Raw genomic sequence first — 22826 nt, forward strand, 5'->3', positions numbered from 1 at the left:
TGTAAGCAGTCACACATGACGAAATAATAATAATAATAATAATAATAATAATAATAATAATAATAATAATAATAATAATAATAATAATTAATTTATGTTTTCGCATCCACCTGAATAATGTGCAGTTGCGCCACTGCATTTACCCAATTGATTTATTTTTATTCTGGCCAGGGTTCAACCGTTTATGGTGAGTCCCCCTTACTGTTTTTCAGTACGTTTATTTGCAGTTTGCATTTTTTTTTATCTTTTTGTTTGCATGTAGGTTTAATTTGTCAATTGCTTGCATGATTGGTTTTATTTAGTTTGTTCGTTGCTTTGCTCGTCTTGCTTTTTGCTGTTCATTTGCTTTGCATGTTTTTCTTTGTTTGGGTTGCAGTGTTTTTTTTTTGTTTGTTTGTTTGTTTGTTTTCTGTCTTAGTTTCTTTGTTTAGTTATTAATTGGGTTTGAAAACAGAACTTGCCGCTGAAGAGCTGATGTGTAATATGTAATCTGTGAAGTTTGTAAACTGTCTTCTTTAACGCATATATTCTATTGTTGTAGACCTATTTTCAACTTTTGGAGAAAATAAATCATTAATTTTTAAATATTATGATCCACCTCTCTTTGTTGTCCCGACCTGGCGTAGCCTTTTTGTAGATATTAGAAGCTGAATAGTCCTGGGGCCAAGATCTCAGGTGGCGTTGTTGGTTGTAATGTTTTAAAATTTAATAGTAGACACCGCTATTGTCACACTAATAACAAAATTATTAGTTAGTAAGGCACTCCACAAATCTGCATTTCGGTGGGAAAAGGTGCTCTATTCAAATGTCTGTGGATCTCTGGACTCTACTAGAACTACCGATGTTGCCACCTCATCTGGGCTCTTGCTGAACTGAGCTGAGCCACAGACTGAAAGCATCAGTTCATGTTCTACGTGATAATACAATCATAATCAATAAATTAGAATATATGTCCCAATAATTTTCGAAAATAACACACTTCTCAGTTTAGCTCACATTTTGTTTTTATATTTTTTATACATCTGATGTAATAATCTATTTTTAAATGTTACGTTTTAATTATGTATTACTAACAGAAATAAAGACTTTCAAACAACAATTTCTATGTAATAATATATATATTATTTTAATAAATTTGTTTAATGGGCATATGATGTCATCATAAAACAAAACATGGACTAATCAGACCATGTAACCTTTTACCATTAATCCAGAGTCCACTTTTCTTCTTCAAATCACAAAGAAGCCTTGAGAAAAATCACATTTAAATCAAAAAGTTAATATTGTTGAGTGTAAATAAAATATTGCTTGTTCATTGTGTTTTTGTATTCTTTGAAAATTACATTGGCACGTCTGCACTGCCAGGTCTGTTTAACAGAAGAATGTGAACACCTGGCTATGATGCTTGCTTGGCATTTTCTTTTGATCTCCCTGTGGTGGGCGGAGCCTGTTGCCTGTTGGATGTCACTCTACCGGTGCAACAGGTTGGCCAAGCAGAGAAAGCCCTGATCTGGGAAAAGACACATTCTTTTCCTTGTGTCTGGTGAAGTGTTTGTCTTGATTCAGTTTATGGCTCACTTCTGGAAAGTACACTCATTTTCGCTCCTGACTTCCTCCTCAGAGACAAGCCCTTCATTGTGAGCTCAAAGGTTTGTTTGAGTTCTCTGAGATTTCCCAGTAGAGCTATGATGTCAACTCACACAGTAATTACAGTCTCTACTGTAATGAAGAATAATATGGTGAGTCTCCATAATTAGAATGGAAACAAAAACCTCTATTAACCCCAGAGGTTAAGAAAGATGCTCATATGGATCTGTTGCAGAACTGTCATGGCTTCTCAGATCTAGCAGCAGTTTGAATTTGAGGTGAAGCTTATTGTTACAGTTAGTTAATAATGTTGCTCACCAATGTGCTCACTTCTGTGTGTACGTGTGACATAAAGCAGGTGAATTCCACCTCTGGTGTGTCTACCTGGGGAATGTGGATGGAGGACTTCCTTGTAGGAGCTGGGAGGAGACTAATGAAGAGGCCAGTTTCTTTTCCTCACACTTCCATGTGAGCACAGTGTTGTGCACAGCAGGCACACAGGGAGCAGACACCAGGACTGCCAGGACCATTTCAAGCTCTCATTCTTATTTGAAAGGTGAGATTCATGGTGTGCTTGAGACTTTTTATTCTTGTGTTAACTGAGTTGAATGTGAGCTTTGCAGACAATGAATGACTTATTAGGACATATATTAGGAAATATTCCTTGAATGCCTCATATTCCTGGAATATGAGGTACTTCAGGAAAGCTATTAAGAATTTATTATCTTAAAAGAACACCAACAGACTAATTTCATTTCTAATTTAAATTTCCTAAACTTGAAGCTGTTTTTAAATGGTTGGTTTTTGCTTTTCTCCTTTTTATCACATGCTGATGATAAGCTCTGTTAGTGAACTACTTAGAAGTTTAGCCATGCTTGGTGTAGATTCTCAGGATGGGAACCCTGAGCTTTGAACAGCTGGACTTCTGTTTTTGTTCAATGTCTTACTACTCATCTACAGGCTGCTTTAGTTCTGATACTGTGGTGGGACTTCGTTTGGACCAACCCACACATCCTAACATCTCAAGAAAATAGAAATATGTTCTCAACTACTGTCTTGTTGAAACATGGAACTGAATTTCTTCACATATTGCTTAGGATGGGAGACATTTGTTTAACATCGACGCAAGGGAAGAGCAGGTTGTGCTGGTTTCACAGAAATTCTCTTTGGAATTAATTTAGTTTTTTTTATTTTTTATATTAACTTAGAAACCTGAAACTTCTGACTCAGCTTTCTGTTTGACAGGTGGAACATCTTTTTAGTCTTTAATTGTGAATGAGACAGGAAAAACCAGCTTGGTTAACTTTCAAGTGATTAATATCAAATGGAATCTGGCTGCCACAACCTGGGCAGTTTTATTCCTTCAGCTGTTCCCAGATCAACCCCGAGTGTAACCGTCTCAAACTTACAGCATTTTCCAACTTATTAAATATGACTTTACTAAGCGCAGACTAATTGCTTTATTAGGTATTTATTGACCCTATAGACAAACACATTTATGAATTCTTATTGTAATTACACAGAAACATCTTATTTTTTTGGTGGTTCTACTTTTTGCGTTGGGGTTGCAAATAACATGGGAACGTTTTGAGGTGGACGATGTGGCTCTTTAACTACACTGGAGAATTTTTGAACCATTCAAAGTTTAGGATCACATATACATATAAGAAAAGCGGTAATTAATTCAATTCCTAAAATTGCACATGAAGGTTAAATGAAACTTACTTTTTAGACTGGATGCCAGAATGTGAAAATCATTTAAAACCAAAGAAACACAAAGATATGTATTAATGTGTGTGTTTCCTTGATCCAGTCTCTGCTGCTCAGAATGCCTTACACCGAGTTGCTGCGGCTCTGGAATGAATCTGTGCAGGCAGTGGATGCCAAAGACTGGGAAGGAGCTCTGGCAAAGCTCCAGCAGATCCCGGAGCAGACTTCTCGCACACACTTCAACGCCGCCTCGGCCCACCTGGCTCTGGGACAGCTGGACATGGCTCTCAGGGTTTGTGTCAACAGCATTCACAAGTATTACCTTAACTGTCAGTCTAACACTACAACATTACATATTTGGTCAGAATGTGAACCATAGCCTGTACATTTCAAAGCAACAGTGAGGAGCATCAGATGAGAGCAGCTGATCAGCAGCTAACTCTGTGCAGGCAGCAAAAAACGATATGTGACATTCGGCATCGCATTGGAAACAAAAGCAACAGGACTAATGGGGAATACAAAATTTGACGACAAACACTAGATTTACTGAATCTTCATGCAAGATGTTTTTCATGTTCTACATTTAAATCTAATCTTTTGAAACTTGCTTTTAATTCCAGAAAGCAGGACCATCAGGCCAGTCCTGGTTTCTTCCTTTTATCACTAAATTTATTGATATTGTTTTATTGATACCTTTCTTAATTAATTTTCTACTCTTTTGTTGTTTTTTTCTTACTTGTGCAGCACTTCAGGTGCTCTTTAGTTTTAAAGCAGTATATAGATAAATAGATGACCATGATGATTTTTGAATCCCTTAAAAAGTTTTTCTATAAAGGGAAACATAATTTGCTGAACACATATAAAAAAGTGTCTGAAAATTGTATTTTATTAATCAAATGTCAACGGTCAAGGAAAATTTGAAAGCAAAGAGGCTAGCAAAAGTTCTAATGAGTGCAAAATCCTCCTGAAACCTAAAGAGGCTTCTGGTGGGTTGACCCTTGAACCCTGATTAAAAAAATCTAGCTTGTTCTATTTCTTCTGTTATGTTCAGTGTTTAGACCTCACCATTGCCAAGGATGAGCGGCTTGCTGTTGCCTTCTTCCAGAGAGCAGCCGTGATGCTGCAGATGGACAGGTCGGTCTCTTTAGGCTTCAGAAACACCTGCAGCTACTATAAAGCTTCGTTACTGAGAAGGAATGAAACTTCACTAAAGATGTAATACTTTAGAGGTAGAATGAGAGAAAATAAACCAAGACATTTACAGTAACTCCACTCACTGAAACAAATGACTTAGTTCCTTTTTAAGCACATTTAGTCTGAAAGAATAATAACATATGCACTCAATGTTCTTAATAACAGGAGACAGGAAGCAGATTAGCATCTGCTTCTGCTTTGATGACTCTGCAGTGATACTGATGATTTTTACTGATAGTGATTGATCCTGTGATCCCTGCTCCACTCATTTTACATGAATGTGAACATCTGGCTCAGAAAAACTGGGCTGACTTGCAGAGTTATTTGTGTTTTGCAATAGTATTTATTCAACTGAATATTTTTCCATTTTACTACTTTACAATTACAAATTTATAAAAAATATGGGCTTTACTTAAATAATTTTCATAGTCTAAATATGCATAAAAATGCTTACTGGTTAATGAAATCAATGATTTTGATGTTCTTTTATGCTACACTAAGATTTTTTTCTTTGATTTGTCACATCACATATTGATTTTAACATTTGACACATAAGTATTTTGATGTACCATCACTAAGTCCACACTCATTAAATAATATGTAATGTGTGCAAATACTGAACCAGTCCTATAGTTCTTAAACTGTCTAAAACATCACAGTTGCACTAAAATGACTATTCTTTGGAATTTCTGTGAAGGAAACAAAGCTAATGCTACAAAAACAGTGAAGTACCCTGCACCTCTCCTAAGAGCCCAAAATCAGACTTAGCATCAAGTTGTTTGATCATTTGTGATGCATACAAATAATAACACCTGAGTGTTATTAGATTAAATAGATTTAATCTAGTTTTACTTTAAAGGTCTAGAATATTAATAAAAATGTAAAAAAATAAATAAATAAATAAATAAATAAATAATAATAATAATACAATAAATTTTGGTTCCAGAAAAGGATGGAACATATAGATGTGTTATTGAGTTCATATGCAGATATAAATATATGATTATCCTCAAATTTAATGATAGAAATGATCAAGTCTTTGTGCTTGTGTGGGCTTCTGTAGAGCCTGGATAACCAGGCTTTAAATTTGACCCGTGTATCAGATGACAACCATTCATCCATTCCTCTGTGCATGCTGCACTGTCCAGGTCGGAGGAGGCTCTGTCAGACTGTATCTGGGCGCAGGAGCACATGAGAGGGAACGCCGTCATTGACTACAGACAGCTGGGACTGAGATACAAACTCTACTACTGGCAGGTCTGAAATTCAAACTCATGTGCATACACAAAACCATCACCATTTGACTCACCATCCATTGACTTCCATTTATTTCTACAACCTAACCTTAACCAAAACTCAATTCACACCTTAGTCCTAAACCCAAAAACAGCATTTCCCCTTGTGAGGACCAGGCTATGGTCCCCACATGGAGCAGTGAGTCCCCACAACATGTGTACGCCTGTGTTCACGTTTTAGTCTTTGTAATAGAATTATTGAAATAAGAAGACAGGATTTCTTCATCAGATGTCCCTCTCCTGGCACAGAAGATGCTAGTGGCAGGTTACTGCAGTGAGGAGTAATGACCTTCTGTACTGCTCCTCAGTCGTGAAACAGTCTGTTCTATAAGTATGTTTTCTGTTTCCTCAAAGTCAGAGTTTATTGATATAGCATATTTACAACAACCTCATCTGACCAAACTGCTTCACAGCAACCACAATATCACAGGTAGATAAAAGACAAAACAAGAAATAAAATTAACTGTGATAATATAATAATAATAATAATAATAATAATAATAATAATAATAATAATAATAATAATAATAATAATAAAACATTAATAAAATTGGCAGTAAAATACCAAAAATAATAATATAAATAAAAACCAAGACATGCTTAATTTTAAGTGCAGGGATTTTGCAAGAAAAATAAAAAATCAATTACTATTATCTCCGCTTTACTTTTTTTCCCCCTGTGTTGCGTTGTCCATTATGGTAAACAGTTCGAGAAATCTTTTCAAGATTTTATGTCAGAATGCTGGGAAGTTGAGCTCATCGTTCCATTGATCAGCCTGGTGCTATAAGGGGATAATTGATTTGGACAAAAACAGAGGTTGCCTCATGCGTCCATAGCAAACTCTCCAGATTCATACAGAGGTTTATCTAAGAGCAAAGTCCTCAGTACAGTGACATTCAAGTGTAAACCAGTGCAATACTATCACAGAATAGATTTAGGTCCTTTGTAGGCATAATTATTATTCCAGTAATCTTGACGGCTGCTGGGAAAATAATGTGTTTTTCTGTCACTGTTTGCAGAACAGATTTCCCTGTGGAGTAGGAACTGCTGGGCAAAGCTGTTTTTGTTCCAAAACCACAAAGTGAATTTACCAGGAAAGAAATATTAGAGTAATCACATCAATAATATTTGCTGCTGTGAATTATGCTGAATATCATCTCAGAGAGATTTACACACCCAGAAAAAAAACAATATTTAAGTGATGAAACTGAAATTTGTTGTTGTAATTTGTTCCATAGATATTATATAATACAGCAGCTGCGTATTGTCGGATGGGCCAATGGGAGTCAGCCATGGACAAGCTGGTGTCAGCCACTCAGGACAGAGGACAAGGACGAGGGGGAAATATTGAGGTGGCTTTGAAGAGCGTTGAAGTGAGTGCTGCAGTCTTTACTTCAGACCGTTTACAGATTGGGGAGAAATTTGACCCACAAGGTTTATGTTGCATTTTAGCAGCATAGTCCATAGAGAAGAATGAGGATTGGTTCCCATAAGGGTTTCCCCCACTGTATTATAAGCCCAGTGGCCCGCCAGGCTGAGCGTTGCTTGTTTTTGTTTTTGGAAAATAATATTAATAATTATTAAATTATTTTATTTAATTTTTTTAATAAGTTGGACAGGAAGTCTTGTTGCACTGAGTGAAGTATTCAAATAGATTGGTTTATAGTTGATGCATTTAACAGGCCACAAAACCGGAAGCGTGGATCAATCACATCACTGGCATCTCTGTGGGTTGCCTCGCGCTGTCGCTGCTTACATGCCTGAAGTTTACCTTAGCACAGATCACGCGCGCCTCCTTTCACTTAAACTGGGCACAAGCTGACCTGTATGGATATTTACATCAGGACATATGTTTTTTTGCAGAAATTATTCATCAAGGCGGCAGTCAAGATTAAAAACCAGCACGTTAGCTCTGTTCTTGCATCTCTGATATAACCTTTCAGAGGTGAACCACCGGTGAGAATGATTTATATGAGAAGAAAGAATTATGTGTGGCGTGTGCGTTTACATCCAAGGGCACCTGCAGGATATTATCAGATGGTTCGGACAAAACCGTCATTGCACCTGATCCACAGGAACACATCCACATCCCCAACACCCATAAACGCACAAACCTAGCCCACACTGATATGCCACATAAACGCGATGCGCATGGCACAGAAACGACGGATCAGATCCACACAAGGCCAAACTGTCACCCACAATGTGACTCACACAAAATTATATGCTTTAACAAAATAAAAATAAATAAAAAGTTATACTAAACAATAAAGAAAGGAAAGCCTCCCCTTACCTGAGACTTCCAGAGAAGGATGTCAAGCAACAATGTTTGCTTCTTTTCTACTCTTTATGACAAACGTTTTGAATAACTCTCCCAGTCTAGCGTGACGCTGGGGAAGAGCGCGAAAGATGTCACGGTCTGTCGATGGAGAATCGATGGTGTGACCCATCAGTGTTTCAGTTCCTGAAACCACAAAAAAAAATAAAAAATACTAATGAAAGCGCGCATGCAGGATACAGAGCTCAGTTGGAGTTAATGCGACCCCTCTCAGAACTCCGTCAGAGTTAAAAGTCAGGATATTTATTTTTAGCTGCATAGTCACATTTAGTTCACAGAAAGAGTGCCAAGCTGCTAAATACACAAAAGAAAACTGACCAATAACATTCAGGTTTAGGATGTATGTGCCCACGCACACAAATGTGGGCTACTACAGAAAAGGCCATTTTTATTTTTTTTCCCTAAAATTTTGTTAATAGCAAGTGAAGAAAATAATATATATTTTATTTCATATTATATTTCAGACTGCAAGAGATATAAATGTCTTTGAGAGGTTCAAGAGACCAGAAAGCAAAAAGTTGGTCAGAGATTAAAGGAAGAATTTATTTGCATGATGCCGGCAGAATGCTTTTCCATGATTGTTGAGAAAGGTATTAATAATTTTTAACATGCCATTTTTAAAAATAAAATGTAAATGGACATAGATAAATAAAAAAAAAAATAAACAGTGTTTTTACATGACTGTTGTTTTTGAGATGTCTAATTTCCAGTCAGAACAAACTTCTTAGTGAAATGGGAAGAATAAGCCTAAGTGTGAAAGTGGTTTAAGAAATCTTGTGCTTAACTGCAGGCTTAAATAACTGTGCTTTGTATGTTATGATATTACATATTGACATTAGAATATTAGCACTGAACTGTCACTTCTATGTGCTTTCACACTAGAGGAGGGAGGTCCTGGACCCTCTGCTGGTACCAGTGGGGTCAGTGTTTCGTCCCAGAAAACAAGAAATTGAGCAACTGCACCAAAGAGACTTCCTGGGGAAGGCGAAGGTGATGTGTCCTTCAGGGAATTACTTGATATTCACAATCTGTCATCAATATAAATTACATTAGCTCCATTTGGAGTTTTCAGACAGAATAAATAGCCCTGACAAATAATCTGACTGGACAAGAGTAGCTGGGTCAGAGTTTATTTGGATTCAATTCATTACAATTCAAATAGACACATTTAATGTTTAGTCAAATTCAGTTTAGAATGGCAGGTGGTACAAAGTTATCAATCAATCAAAGCATCAAGTCACTGGACACACCTTACCAACCCATGGGGAAGTATTTGGTAACAGTGGAAAGGAACCACTCCCTTTTATCAGAAAACCGAATAAACTCGAATAGTTTCTCTGCTAAAGAAAAACTGAGTTCACAGAGTTAATGACAACAGCTGGTCTGTCAGGAGAAACAGCAGAACAGAAAGGCTAGTGCTACAAAGAGGCTAGTGCTACCGAGAGGCTAGTGCTACCGAGAGGCTAGTGCTACCTAGAGGTTAGTGCTACCTAGAGGCTAGTGCTACCGAGAGGCTAGTGCTACAAAGAGGCTAGTGCTACCGAGAGGCTAGTGCTACAAAGAGGCTAGTGCTACCGAGAGGCTAGTGCTACCGAGAGGCTAGTGCTACCTAGAGGTTAGTGCTACCTAGAGGTTAGTGCTACCTAGAGGTAGCACTAACTACTAGCTAGTGTCACTACTACTAGCTAGTCCTGTGTATGGAGTGAAAAAGATTAAGTATACATAAAGTATGAGGCTGGTCTAAATGTGAATGAAAACTATCTGAGTCCCAACAAGAACTCCAAGCCTTCAGTAAGCCTGGAAAACTATTAATCAAGAAATCATCGAAATCTAACAGCTTGGAAACCAAAAATCAATAATAGATGTCTCTATACTCACAGTATTAACTGTATATAAAGTACTGAGAATAACTAGAATATCTCAGCAACAGCAAATTCAGCAGACACTTCCAACTAACTAGTTAGACTTTCTCAGTGGCAGAAGGGTCTATAGCATGTTCCCCATAGAAAAGCGTTTAATAACTATGCAATAATGAAATTATTTCATCTTGATGAAAATATCAGAGGGCTGCACAGTGGCGCAGTTGGTAGAGCTGTTGCCTTGCAGCAAGAAGGTTCTGGGTTCAATTCCCAGCCTGGGGTCTGTGCATGGAGTTTGCATGTTCTCCCTGTGCATGCGTGGGTTCTCTCTGGGTACTCCAGCTTCCCACAGTCCAAAAACATGACTGTCAGGTTAATTGACCTCTCCAAATTGTCCCTAGGTGTGAGTGTGTGTGCATGGTTGTTTGTCCTGTGTGTTTCTGTGTTGCCCTGCAACAGACTGGCAACCTGTCCAGGGTGACCCTGCCTCCCACCTGGAACACTAGCTGGAGATAGGCACCCCTCCCAACCCCACTAAGGGACAAGGGTGTAAAGAAAATGGATGGAAAATATTCATATATAGAAATAAAATTTTGCAGAAGTATAATTTCTAACATCTGAAAATATCAGATATTGATAGACATATGTAGAAATAAGATTTTACGGAAGTTTGGATATCTAGAGTCTCCTGGATTTTTTTACTTTTATGCTGTAATCTACAGGTGATTTCTTCTATGATTCCTAATGATGATTTTGGAGGCTTTGAACCTCTGAGGCAGCAGGTAAGTGTGATCAGAATATCTTTATATCTGATGAGACTTCAGTTGGTCACTGAATCCATGTTCCAACTCTGCTTTCTGTGCAGAAGCCTGGTTTCTATGAGCCTAAGACAGATGGTGTCCAGTGAGTTTTCCATGATCCTGCAGGACATACAACTGATCATAATTCCACTTCAGAACAAAATAATTTAATAAATCAATCCTTGTGTGTGTGAATTTGTGTTGTGTGTTAGGGAGTCCCGATACATGCGTGTGCGGGCTCCTTACATGGCTCGGGGCCCAGGACAGCTGACCGTCCCCGGAGGCTCCATGGTGTTTTTATTTGGAGAGGAGGACAGAGATGGAATGATCAATGTCATCCATGATGGAAAGGTGAGGACAAATCCTTTATAGTCTGCAGGGTACTGGGAGTTTTTGCCTACTCAAAAATAAATTAGGCAAGTCCATTAAATTCATTTCATGGACTTCATATATGTTATGAAATGTATTACATTTCATAACATATATCATCTCAAAGCATTGTCACTGCATATTGAAGCTTTCACATGTTCTAAAGATCATCACATTTTATTAAACATTTAGAAGTCAAAGTTGAAGCTGATTTTTATTGGTCAGATTAAAGGGCATAAAATATAATTAATAAAACAGCAACACAGATATTGATAGAGAAAAGCACAGAACAATAGAAACATGTTCAACTTATTTTATTATCTATTTAACTTGAACCTTTTCTTCAAACGGACATCACAGATTACAGCTAGATCAAATCCTTTAAATGAAATAACAGCATGTTGAATTATCATGCAGTCAATCCCCTTCAGCTGACTAAAGTTATTGTCAAACTCCAAAACAGATCATTTGAGATTGCAGCAAAGTGAAACTTCCTAGATGAAACATGCAAAAAGCTTCTCAGCAAAGGGTTAAGGGTTAAAGCCCTTTAATGTTGATAAAGATGTTTCCAGTACTTATTGAATGTGGTAAAAATAATGTTGGCAATGCCTTTTTTAATAAAATGTAGATAGTCAGGCATTTTTCTATTTTTATGTTGTTTTTTTAAACGTTTTACTGTCTTTAGAAACACATTCTTTTTCCTAAATTAAAAAAAAACAAAACAAAAAAAAAACAAACAAAACTACTTAAACCTTAATCTGCCTGGAGTGTGACTAATTCTGATCTTAACTGAATTCCTTAATTATTCTGGGCAGTTCAGAACTTTGTTCTTTTGCTTTCAGAGAGGACTGCTGCCAGTGTCGCTCCTTGAACCTGCAAAAGTCAAGAAATCTAAGAAGGAGAATGTAAAGTTTTTATGTCCTATAAACGTCCATTAATACTCCAACCAGCATATTTCCTGCTCATTACCCAGTAATTTATTGTAAACTTTTCAAGAATGTCTGTCACACAAAATAGTTGAACATATCAAGATTTCCTGTTTTACTTAACTTTGTTTCTCCAACAGCGCGTCCCCAGTGGGATCCCCCTCCCTCCAGAAGACAAGCCACCGAGTCGCCCAGAGACTCTGCCAAGATCTATGGTTCCTCCTCAAGGTAAACTCTCCCCCCTGCTCTTAGTTTGTAGCTCCTCTACTTTTTTGTCCCAGCCAGGTGTTTTCTATCTGAGGAAGCTCAGCTGATTGCATTAAGTCAGTATCTGCACAGTGACTGCACATGTGATATATGCATGTTCTTCCTTCATAACAAAAAGTAGCCTCCATTATGAGCGACCATCTGCTATGAGAGACTGGGAATTTGAGATGACAGAGCAGACACACAAAAAACACTGTTGCTCTGTCAATATTAAGGAAAAGTGAACCAAATTAGTAGCAGCAGTAGCTCCTTTAATGGCTTCAAAGACAAAGTTAATCAAAGAAAGGGATGGAGCATCAATGGAGAATTATCTGAATAGAGAGCTATAACTCACCTGATGGCCAACTACAGGGAGATGACACAGTGAAACAGAAACACCAGGACAGATTATTCAACACCAATTGTTGATCCACCAACTAACTCCCAGCTTCCTCATCCCCACGCTGTTAACCACAGGATCTGAATATCAACAGTACCTATTTCAAAACACCCATCAACCACTGTTCGCACATGATGCCAAACAGGCTAGTACTGCCTTTACCCAGTGGAGTTTTAACTCCTGAGTTTTCCAATTCTGTTATCCTGCTGTAATCCAATTTTAAGTTGTTCGCAAAAATCTGTTTTATTTTCTCCTCTGGGATGCCACTCATCAGAATATTGTTTTGTAAACAGTAAACAGTTTTGTTTACTGTAATCTTCTACACTGTCTGCTTTTGAATCCAAGACCAACATAGATTTGGTTAATGTCTGAATATCATTCAAACATATCATTTAGTTGAATCCATTATTTATCTTGCTTTGTTTATTTTTCGGTTCATCAACTTCCTTCTGAGTAAAGTGAAGTTTGTCTTCACTTCTTGCAGATCTTTCTTTAGCTCATCCATTCATTTGGTAACAGTGGTCATTATCAATTGTGTGAAGTTATTTCAACTCTTCTCTTGTTGCAACAACAGTTCTTTAAAGTGCCATCACTCTTTAGTTGAGTATTTGGGATTGTATTCCATTTAACTAAACACAGCCATGGAATTCAGACCAATCATACAACAGTGTTGCATGGAGAGTGGGGCAAAATATTCCAAAGAATATAGCAAAGGGTTGTGACAAGAAGGGACCCACAACATGAGGCTGAGAACAAAATGATTTGATTTTTGTAAACAGTTATTACAATGAAAACTGATTTTTGCGGTTTGACTCGACCATGAAGAGCCCTGTAGGGTGGATAAGCTGAGAGAAATGGAATGGAGCAAGACCAAGAAGGGATTTCAAGGAATACAAGGAATTTAAAATGAGTAATAAAATGTATAGGTAGGGGAAAAATGGTAAAAATCATGTCACAGGAACCTCTAATTTATTACATCACACTTTAACCTGACAAAAGCTCCACTGGCTTCCCATCACACATCGCATCAACTACAAAATACTCCTCCTTACCTTCAAAGTTGTCCACAAACTCATACCTCAACCACATCCTTCATGTTGCTCCACCAATCAGATCCTCTTCTATTTAGATTTACCTTCAAAACTCATCTGTCCTGATTGTCCGCTACTGTCTTATGTACAGTTTTATATTATGTTTATTTTTATTAGGTATTTTTTAATATTGTGTCTATTTTTAAGTTTGATGATGCAAGGTGACCTTGAGTGTCAAAAAGGGCACCTATAAATAAATTGCATTATAAAGCGGCAGTGCAGAGCCTCAGGACTGAACTGTGTTTTGGTTATGCAAGAGAAATGACTGTAACCAAAACACAGAATGGTTAAAAAAAGCTCCGTGTTTCTGATACTTGTATTAGAGCTGCTTCCTGAGGGCCGACCCTACAACAACAACGCTTTACATTTAGTTTATTTTAACATCCATGCCCATGAACAGACCTGCTGTCAGACTGATTTTACCTTATTTTCTCTGCAGTGAGTCCATCCACAGAAACTCCATGTCCATCCTACAACAATGCCACCCACACAAAGCCACCAGCCTCAGGGCCCCCCAGGTACACGGCCAACGCAGCAAGCAACAAGGTAGCACACACGTACACACAAATGTACTAATGACTTAACTCTCCTTTACTTTTTGTCTGATCTCAAAAAAATGGATTTTTGCTGACTTGAGAAGAACTAGTTTTTTCAGAGAGAATCTTAGGCTGAGAAATACTATGTCCCAATTATGTCACAGAAATGTTTAGTAAAGCCAGAGATACCACAGGTCAATTCCCTTTTTTATTTGACTTGAATAGACTCACTTTTAGGGGATCTTTTCTTATATCCTGATTGTTTAATAAAAAAAAAAAATCTAGAACCTGAACACAGGGTGCTGTGTAACCATCACATCTGAATCAGTATGTGAGGCGATCAGAGGTGTGTAAGGTCAGAGGAGGAAGCCGAGGAGCCTCTTAGTTGTCGTTCTTGCTGTAGAAATTGTATTACAGTATGAATAGATAAGAAGGTACTATTCATTCTAGAGTCATGGGGTAAACTAGTCAGTATGATGCAACTGTGATCAGTCAAATTTTTTGAGCTTCATATCATGTTATGTTATTCCATCATCAAAAACATACCTGGTGTTTTGATTTGTTTCATGCACATTTGAGAAATCCCTTAATCTCCCATGAGATTAATGGATTGAAGGATGCCTAATTGCTCCTCCTCATTGCTGCAGTTTTTGCAATTTCACAGAACACCTCTCCCTCCGTCTCCCACACTCAGCTACTTCAGACTAGCAGCAGCAAATTAGCAAACACCTGGTGGAACTGTGAGTCTCCTGAGGTCATCATACAAACCACTTCTCAGTCCAACGCTCCTAATGGTTGTAAACAGCATCATCGAGAAGTGCTGTTATGATGGCATGCTGAAGGAAAATGTCAGAAAGAGCAGGAGTATCTTAAAGGGAAAGAGACCAATTCCACGCAGTCAAATTGAGAAGTCAAATTTCTTTTAAGTTATGTTTAATATATAGATCATCTTATGACAACTGAAGGTAACGTGTTAACTTGATTGTGCTATAAATCGGCACTATGTGCCTGGAAAATACATAATGCTGCCCCTTTAAGCATATAATTTAATCCCCTGTAATCCTCTGTGACTATGTTGGCAAAATGGACCTGACTGAGAAGTGCAATTTATCTGAGGATGGGTTGGCAGCAAACAACAACTGTTTGTGGTGTTCTACTGCACTGCCACAGCACCCTGGTTGATACAGAATCTGTCCCTGGTGAAGCTTGCATCATGATGTCAGACGTAGGCTACGAAGGCAGCATTGAACTTAATTGTTTCAATGCCGCCAGTAAAAAGTTCCTTTAAGTTAAAGATTTGTAACTATTAAGTAAATTCAACATAAAAAAGTAAGCTGCCATCACTAAACCAAAAGAATTAAGTGAGATCAATGTAAATAAGTCCATAACATGAACTACAGCCTAAATACACTTTTTAAAGTGCATCTCTGCTCTTACATGGCTAAGTCAATATTAGCTTGATTGTGCTATAAATCTGTCTATATGCTGTTTTTTCTGTCTATAAAGCTGTCTGACTGGATTGTTACGTGATTTTGTGTTCTTCACTTGAAGAAACAAGCGTTGGCCCGCTGAGCATTGCTAGGAAAACTGGGACAGTTTCTCTTAGCGCATTTAACATCCTGAACCCAAGTGGGGTTTGTCACAGATAGAGAGAGTTATAAATGGTAAATAATAATGCACAAAAAGAAACATTTGATATCTTGATGTCTTTAAAACAGGAGTGCAAATTCTGAAGCTAAGCCAGCTGAATCTAAACCCAACACTAAAGCTCTGATAATCCCCACAGACACGAGGTAAGGCAGGCAAACTGATTTGACAGTTTGTGTGCACAACGCATTGTACCAACGCTGTGTTCATTTTAGCAGATGAAGTGGTTTGGATATCCTTAGTAAGAAAGTATCACAAAACTATCAGAAAAAAACTAGATTGTGGCAGAATATTCCAGTACTTTGCTTTCTGTCTGTTCCTCTCAGCAGGCTGGCTCCCCTCAGCGAGCAGAGGAGGGATCTTTGGTGGTGAAGGTTCACTACACCTACAACTTAGCTCTGTCCATCCCTCTGGACACACCTTACCACAAGCTGAAGGAGCGAATCGCAGAGAAAGTGGGCCAATCAGCATCTCAGCTGCGGCTCAGGTACGAACATTAAATAAATGTGTTTTTTCATCATTTATTGTGTTATTTTCCTACGTTTTCTCTTCCATTTACAGCTTCCATGTTTTTCTCTTTCTCTTCATCAGACATAAACAGTCTGGGTCCAGAGTTCTCTTGCCTCTGCCTGGAGAGGAGGAGTCGGGACACACAGTTCAGGAACTGGCTCAGGCTGGGAGAGTCACCCTGTGGTGCCAGGTAAGACATGCAGAGGATCGTAAACTTTATCACTTTGTCATGGTGGAAGTGCTGGTGTTATGTCAAAATGATATCTGGGATTTTTGTTAATTTATAAAAAATATTAATATTTAAAAATAAGTTTATAAGTATTTCCTGCGGTGTGAGTCATTTTCAAGCTAAAGTACATCTGATTCCCACTGATTGTCCTTCAGATGGCTTCTACTACTTGATTTGACTCCACTGGTGATAAGTTCTCACCCTGAACAGAATCATCAGAGCAGAAACCAAGTAATCATGTGAACCAATTGATCTTTCAGCCTCTGAGGCTTGGTATAAACATATTTAAAACAGTTTTGGCAGCACTGTATGTCCTATAAAGCACTGGGATCTTCATTATTCATGTTGAAAGATCCTCACTAGATCTGCTTGACAGACCAAAATCAGGCAAATCAGGCCTTGACCAGAGACTTGGAGTCAGCGGTCACCTAGGCAAAGTTCCAGTGTTTCCAAATAGAAAAATCATTCAGAAGGTCAACCGTTGCTGACCTTCTCCATCTGTCCAGTTTTTAGAGTAATCGGATCGAATCCACTCCTCACTAGCAGCTCATTAAACCTGCTGCAATTCAACCCTGATTGTCAGATCAGGAGTTACAATATTCTCCAATCAGATTATTCAAAAAATACAACAATTTCATTAAAGCTATCATGCTGACACATGACGGTGTCAGCATCATGCTGTGGCGATGCTTACCTGCAGCAGGAACTGGGCAGCTGGTTCTCTGGCCTGAGAGGATCTGCAGAGGAAACGGAACCAAGAATAAGACTGGATTGATGCCAGTGGGGCTCCAACAACATATTCAGCCTTTTGGATCAATATCTATCTCCCTAAATATTTACATTTTTATAAAATTACCAAAATTCCCAGGGTCATGTTTTCACTTTGTCTTATATGTAGGTTTTCTTCAAAGAAGTTTTCTTATTTCTTTTTAGAATATAGTTCTATATTCTATTTATTCTAATTATTAATATTACTATTAGTTATTAACTATGACAATAATAATAAAGTTATTAATATTATTAATATTCAAATTATTTTTAAAAAGGTCTGGGATGCAACAAAATGTTGAAAAAGTGGAGGTCTGTAGATGGCGTCAGTAGCCCTCCAATTAGCTGAAAACATGAGTTTGATTTTATTTAAATAAAAAAAATTCTTATTTGTTATTGTTTTTCTCCATGAATTCTCAAATGTTTTCCTGACTTGTATGTTGTCAATTTAACTAAATCTTTCATGTAATACTTTATAAATTTGACATCGTTGCTCTTAGAGGGAAGACCCCCTGGCAAACCGTACTATCCTCTACCAGATGGTGGCGCTGTATGACTATGCTGCTGAGGGCCCTGAGGACTTAGAATTCAGTGAAGGAGACACCATTGATATCCTGACTGAAGGTGAGATACACACTAAGACAACCCTGTGGAGTAAAGCTGAATCCTGTTTTTATGTTTTTTCCTCCTCACTATTCACTCTGTTTCTTCTCCTTCCTCCCTTGCAGTAAACCAGGAATGGTTGGAGGGACACTGTGCAGGGAACATCGGCATCTTCCCGAGCTCCTTTGCCTACAAGGAGAACAAAAGCATAATTCAAGACTGAAAGTAGATGTCAATCAATGCAGTTGTCTCTAATAAATTCATAAACCTGTAAAAAGCAGGCCCTGTGCTAACTTCATGTTCAGTTAAATTATTTAAGTCTAATATTGTACAACTTTCTAACTGTTGTGGCCTCTGAGGCTCACTGTGAATCTGTACATCTTTAATCTCAAGGTGATCAATATATGATGATCATAGTTTGTCTGAAGCAAATGTGTCACATGGTTGATACTCTGGAAAACGGACAAGTGAGCCCAGACGTCCATCCCTGTTATCTATGATTGGTATATTTATATTAAACCTATTGTACAGTTTTCCTTCATTGAAATTACACTACTGAAAACTCAAATCATTAGGTATTTTCTCAGTTTTAAGCCATGTGAGTCAATGTGTTTGAATGTTTTTTTTTTGTTTGTTTGTTTTTTTCTGAAAAATATTAAACTTGTCTGAGAAACTTCACTATCTTCTATTTCTTTAGAAACAGGTATTTAACACAGGTTGCTGTACTTTCAGATTCTCCATCTAATTTGCTGCTCTAACTGAACATTTATTTTGTGTTTTTTTTCTCACTGAAGATGGAGAGCTTATCACCTTTTTACTTATGGAGGCCCCTAGGCCTACTATACATTTTAGCATATTTGAAGCCAGTCTAATCATCAGTATACTTGAAGTGTGTTATTTTGGAACACCTACTTTTTTACTTGGTGTATTTTAATAGTAATTAAATTGCAGAAAATCACAATTTAAAGTGTACTAAGTGTACTACTACGTGCTTTTTTGGAACAACTAAAGTTATACTTTGGATACTTTAAGAATATGGCTTTTTAAGTAATATAAATGTGCTTAATTGGTATATCTTAAGTGTACTATTTTTGTGATCGAATTACATTTAAAATATATTTAACGTGTTTTAACCATTACATATTTTGCATTAGTTGTTGGTAATCTGAATGGTTTAAAGGGCCGTTTCCATGTGCAGTTCCATCTCTTTCTAACACAAACAGACATAAACATGCAGTGAATAAATTGATTTTCAATCAGTTTTTTTTGCACCAAAGAGTTAAGAATTTATAAACACATTTTCACCGAGACTCTTTAAATGTGTATATTTATGAAAGTTTAAATTGACATTTGTGGCTGCATACAAAATATACCATCAAATATTTCACTAAGCAAACAAAACTTATTGCAAGGGAGCACAAAATAAAAAATTCCCCCGCCCCCAAGGGGTCCCTATTTTTTTTCCATAGGGTCATGAAGGTTTGGATGTTTTTCTCAATTAATGATAAGCATCTTCCTTTAAAATTTGCTTTTTTTTACTTGCATGTTTTTGACTAATATTTAAACTGGTTTGATGCTGGTTTGTAATACTGAAGTGACAAGCATTTGCAAAATTGCAAAACAATAGAAAGTCAGAAAGGGGGCAAACACTTTTCACACCACTGTACATTTGGCAGTGAGTGTATATTCCATCACTTTCTTGTGCTTATTTGAATGGTGGACTAAAATAGTCTAAGTCTCTACATGTCAGTATATTCACTGCATGCATATGCCTCACACAGTGAGAAGTTTCCTGGTTATGTCATTAACGGTCTGCAAAGAAAATGTCAGGAGCTTTTAGCTGTCATCATAAATGGATACAAAAATGTGCTGGTCAGAGCTGCTGAGAGCTCCACTGAAAAGGCTTATGAAACAGAGGCCTCTAATTACTGCACTTCTCTCCTGGGCGCTGAATCGGAGGCAACAGAATCAGCGCCCACATTCTCCTGCAGCTGCAGGTAGAGGGGCACATTTCAGTGGGAGTCACATTACCTCATGGAGAGTTAAAGCGCCCTGTTAGAAGAAAATTCTGTTCACAAAGAGACAAATAGATTTAGATCTCCTTAAAAGAAATGCATTGATGTAACGCTGTAAAACCACACAATTGCATGTTTTAGGCATGGAATGTAATTGAATTTCTAACTAGACTGCTTTTCTCTTTTTCATCAGTAAAAGAAAACATTTTAATTAAAATCATGAATCATTACATGAATCAGTAGTATAGTAGGACATATATCCATTTTTTACTAATAATTTTATATTCAACTGTATCTGGCTGTACTGTTAGGATTGAAATGATTTGATTTTACATGATTTGGGCTGAACTTGGTTTGAAGTGAATGTGGTTTGGACCTGTAAGCGCTGCTGCACAGAACCCTCAAGCTACCAGACCTCCTGTTAAAGACCTGAGACTGAAATTCAACTCACAAATGACCTCTATTATACATCCTGTGTGTTTATCATTTTCATCAGAGTGTTGTATGCAACTCTGTAATGTAAAGGAAATAATGAAGTTTCTTTAAGTTCATAGTTTTCATGCCCATTGTTAGATGCTTCCAGTGTCTCATTAAGACTAATTTGTCATGAAGCTCTTTGTCAGCAAAGCTACATATCATGTCTGCAAACATTTCATTATTATTCAGTACCTTCACTGGTGTCTTTGTGAGGGGAGATGTTTCCTCAGTAATTGCATTTTTCCTTTACTAGTTTATGTAAACAGTTACATAAAGAGGAAGTTTTAAGTCTGAGGGGGAGAGGATTAATGACTCTGGATAAAATGACTCATCCACTTCACTTCATTTAGGTTGTAACTTAACCTGTGCATGACCCCATTTTATCTCTTTAAAAGCATTATGTTTCACTGCCAGGGGGAAGGGTTTATCTGAGGTGGGCATTTATGGTGTGGTTTTTACTCAAATCCACTCAAGAAGGAAACACATAACTTAATCCTGGGGAAACTCTACTGCTGAATTTGACATGTGAACCTTACACTTTAAACAATGGATTTGCTTACATGAGATTTTCTGAATCCTGGGTGATTTACAGGGTGTATCCTGTATCTCTATAAGGCTGGGGGAGATTTCAGCCAGCAGATCCAAATAGTTCATCCAATAGTTTTTGGATTATTGGAGGAAGTTGCTCTTGGAGTACACTTTGAGCCCTCTCTTTATTCATGACAGTGTTATTGGCCTGAACTGTGAACTTAATAGAGAAGGAACCTCAAAAGTATCACTATTTTTTCTCAGGACAGATGATTTTTACTATGTCCTAAGGAAAGTCCTAAAAAAGCCTTTTGCCTTGTCTTTGCTATTTATCTTTCTGCTTCTGTCTGTCATTGTTGTTGTTTTAGTTGGTGAAGTATGATGAAACTATTTATGTCATGGTTGGTGGTTGGTAATGGACCCAAATGCAGAGGAGTGGAGGTGCAGAGTAGTGACATGTTCTCTGTGCCGAGGCTTCGGAGCATGTCGAGTGATCCAACAGGACTTTTATGAAGTACGTATCGACACTTGTGTTGATGGAGCAGGTGGTGAAGTTGACTGTAACATGTGACTGGTTCAAGAACTGCTTCGTCAGTTTTCTTGTGAATCAAATTAAATGGCAAAACACTATTGTTTCACCGTCACATTTTCTTATGTTAGGACTTAATGTTTGCAATTAATTTGAGCGCCTATTTGCAATGCACCCTCTCCTAAGGTTCACACGTAGTAATAATAATAAAAAAAAACACTCAGGATCCTGTGTTCTAATTTCTTCTTATTTCTAATATTTTCAAACGTGAAGTGTCACGGACAAATGAGCTGAACTGCATTTCTGACCCTTACTCACAAAGTGCAAATGAAGAGCCTCTGCGCCCTGTGAGCACAGGCGCAGTGAAGGTTTTTATTTTTAAATTAGAAAAAAATAAATAAGCTCATAAGGTTTGTGACAAACTTGGCAGTAACAAGCTCACTCACGTTACAATCTTCTCCTGCATTGTTTTATATAAACAAATTAAGACTATAATCAGGATTTATGTATTAGTAACACAAACATCATTTACTTGTTTATTCAGTTTAAGGTTTCACACATCACTTTGTTTTCATGTTGCCTATCTTACATGTATTGTTCACTTGATGTCGCAGTGGAGCAAATGAATCACCTCGGTGCGTCGGCTCATGAGTCAAACAGTTGGATGGAATCATGAGGTTAACTTGATAACTGAAGTTGGGAAACAGGACTTTGTTTTTGTAGTTATGTACCAGTTCAGCACAGGTTGTTTTATGCTCTCAACCAACATGCTCAAAATCTGACTCACTAAATCCAGCTGTTCAGCATGAATCATGATCCTTCACTATAAATTAATATGCTGGATTCAGGCCATGACTCTCCAGTAACTCTACATCTGTTCTCACATTATTACAGCATTTAGAGCTCAGCGCTGTCTCCAACTACAGCTAACTGTGTTCTTTTCCTGGTTTCTTGGCTTTCTGTATCTTTTTTTTTATTTTTTTTTTTACGTTTTATTCAGAATTTCCCGTGCAAATCACATCATACATCATACATGTCAGGGGAGGATCATCATGGAAAAATAATATATAATAATAAAATCATTTATATTGCTATTTTCACCCTGTGGTTTGTAAAGTATCTTTTTTTTACTTCGCTTAACCAATTCTAATTTTTTTTTTTTTTTTTTT

General features: G+C 37.4%; 1 protein-coding gene and 1 long non-coding RNA gene across 3 annotated transcripts in view; one reads left to right on the plus strand and one right to left on the minus strand.

The window, feature by feature from the left end:
* The first annotated feature begins 1134 nt into the window (after positions 1-1134).
* noxa1 (NADPH oxidase activator 1) lies at positions 1135-18942 on the plus strand. 2 transcript variants are annotated; one of them, XM_015039179.1, is made up of 16 exons: positions 1135-2143; positions 3401-3589; positions 4349-4431; positions 5640-5748; positions 7025-7159; positions 9007-9114; positions 10706-10765; positions 10849-10886; positions 10996-11134; positions 11995-12057; positions 12219-12306; positions 14255-14361; positions 16328-16485; positions 16590-16698; positions 18006-18129; positions 18234-18942. In XM_015039179.1, exons 2-16 carry the CDS (start codon positions 3416-3418, stop codon positions 18329-18331), a joined length of 1593 nt encoding a protein of 530 aa, XP_014894665.1. In that variant the 5' UTR covers positions 1135-2143; positions 3401-3415; the 3' UTR covers positions 18332-18942. The 2 variants fall into 2 exon arrangements, with proteins under 2 accessions (XP_014894665.1, XP_014894664.1); XM_015039178.1 differs by having other exon boundaries at positions 16325-16485; positions 18234-18938.
* The window catches only part of LOC106951550 (uncharacterized), a 29225-nt gene continuing 13801 nt past the window's right edge, over positions 7403-22826 (minus strand). Inside the window, exons 2-4 of the long non-coding RNA XR_001425829.1 lie at positions 18199-18297; positions 17432-17474; positions 7403-8250 (exon numbers count right to left, since the gene is read on the minus strand). This is a non-coding gene — a long non-coding RNA (uncharacterized LOC106951550). The remainder of the gene's footprint in view (positions 8251-17431; positions 17475-18198; positions 18298-22826) is intronic.

This window comes from Poecilia latipinna, unplaced genomic scaffold (assembly GCF_001443285.1).
Source record: "Poecilia latipinna isolate Pla-1442-1.1 unplaced genomic scaffold, P_latipinna-1.0 Scaffold463, whole genome shotgun sequence".
Classification (NCBI taxonomy): Eukaryota; Metazoa; Chordata; class Actinopteri; order Cyprinodontiformes; family Poeciliidae; genus Poecilia; species Poecilia latipinna.

Coding starts and splice junctions, on each gene's coding strand:
- noxa1 (XM_015039178.1), top strand. CDS start 3,416: ATGCCTTACACCGAGTTGCTGCGGCTCTGGAATGAATCTGTGCAGGCA. Junction 7,160..9,006: donor TGGCTTTGAAGAGCGTTGAA/GTGAGTGCTGCA, acceptor CTTTCACACTAG/AGGAGGGAGGTCCTGGACCC. Junction 11,135..11,994: donor ATGTCATCCATGATGGAAAG/GTGAGGACAAAT, acceptor TTTTGCTTTCAG/AGAGGACTGCTGCCAGTGTC.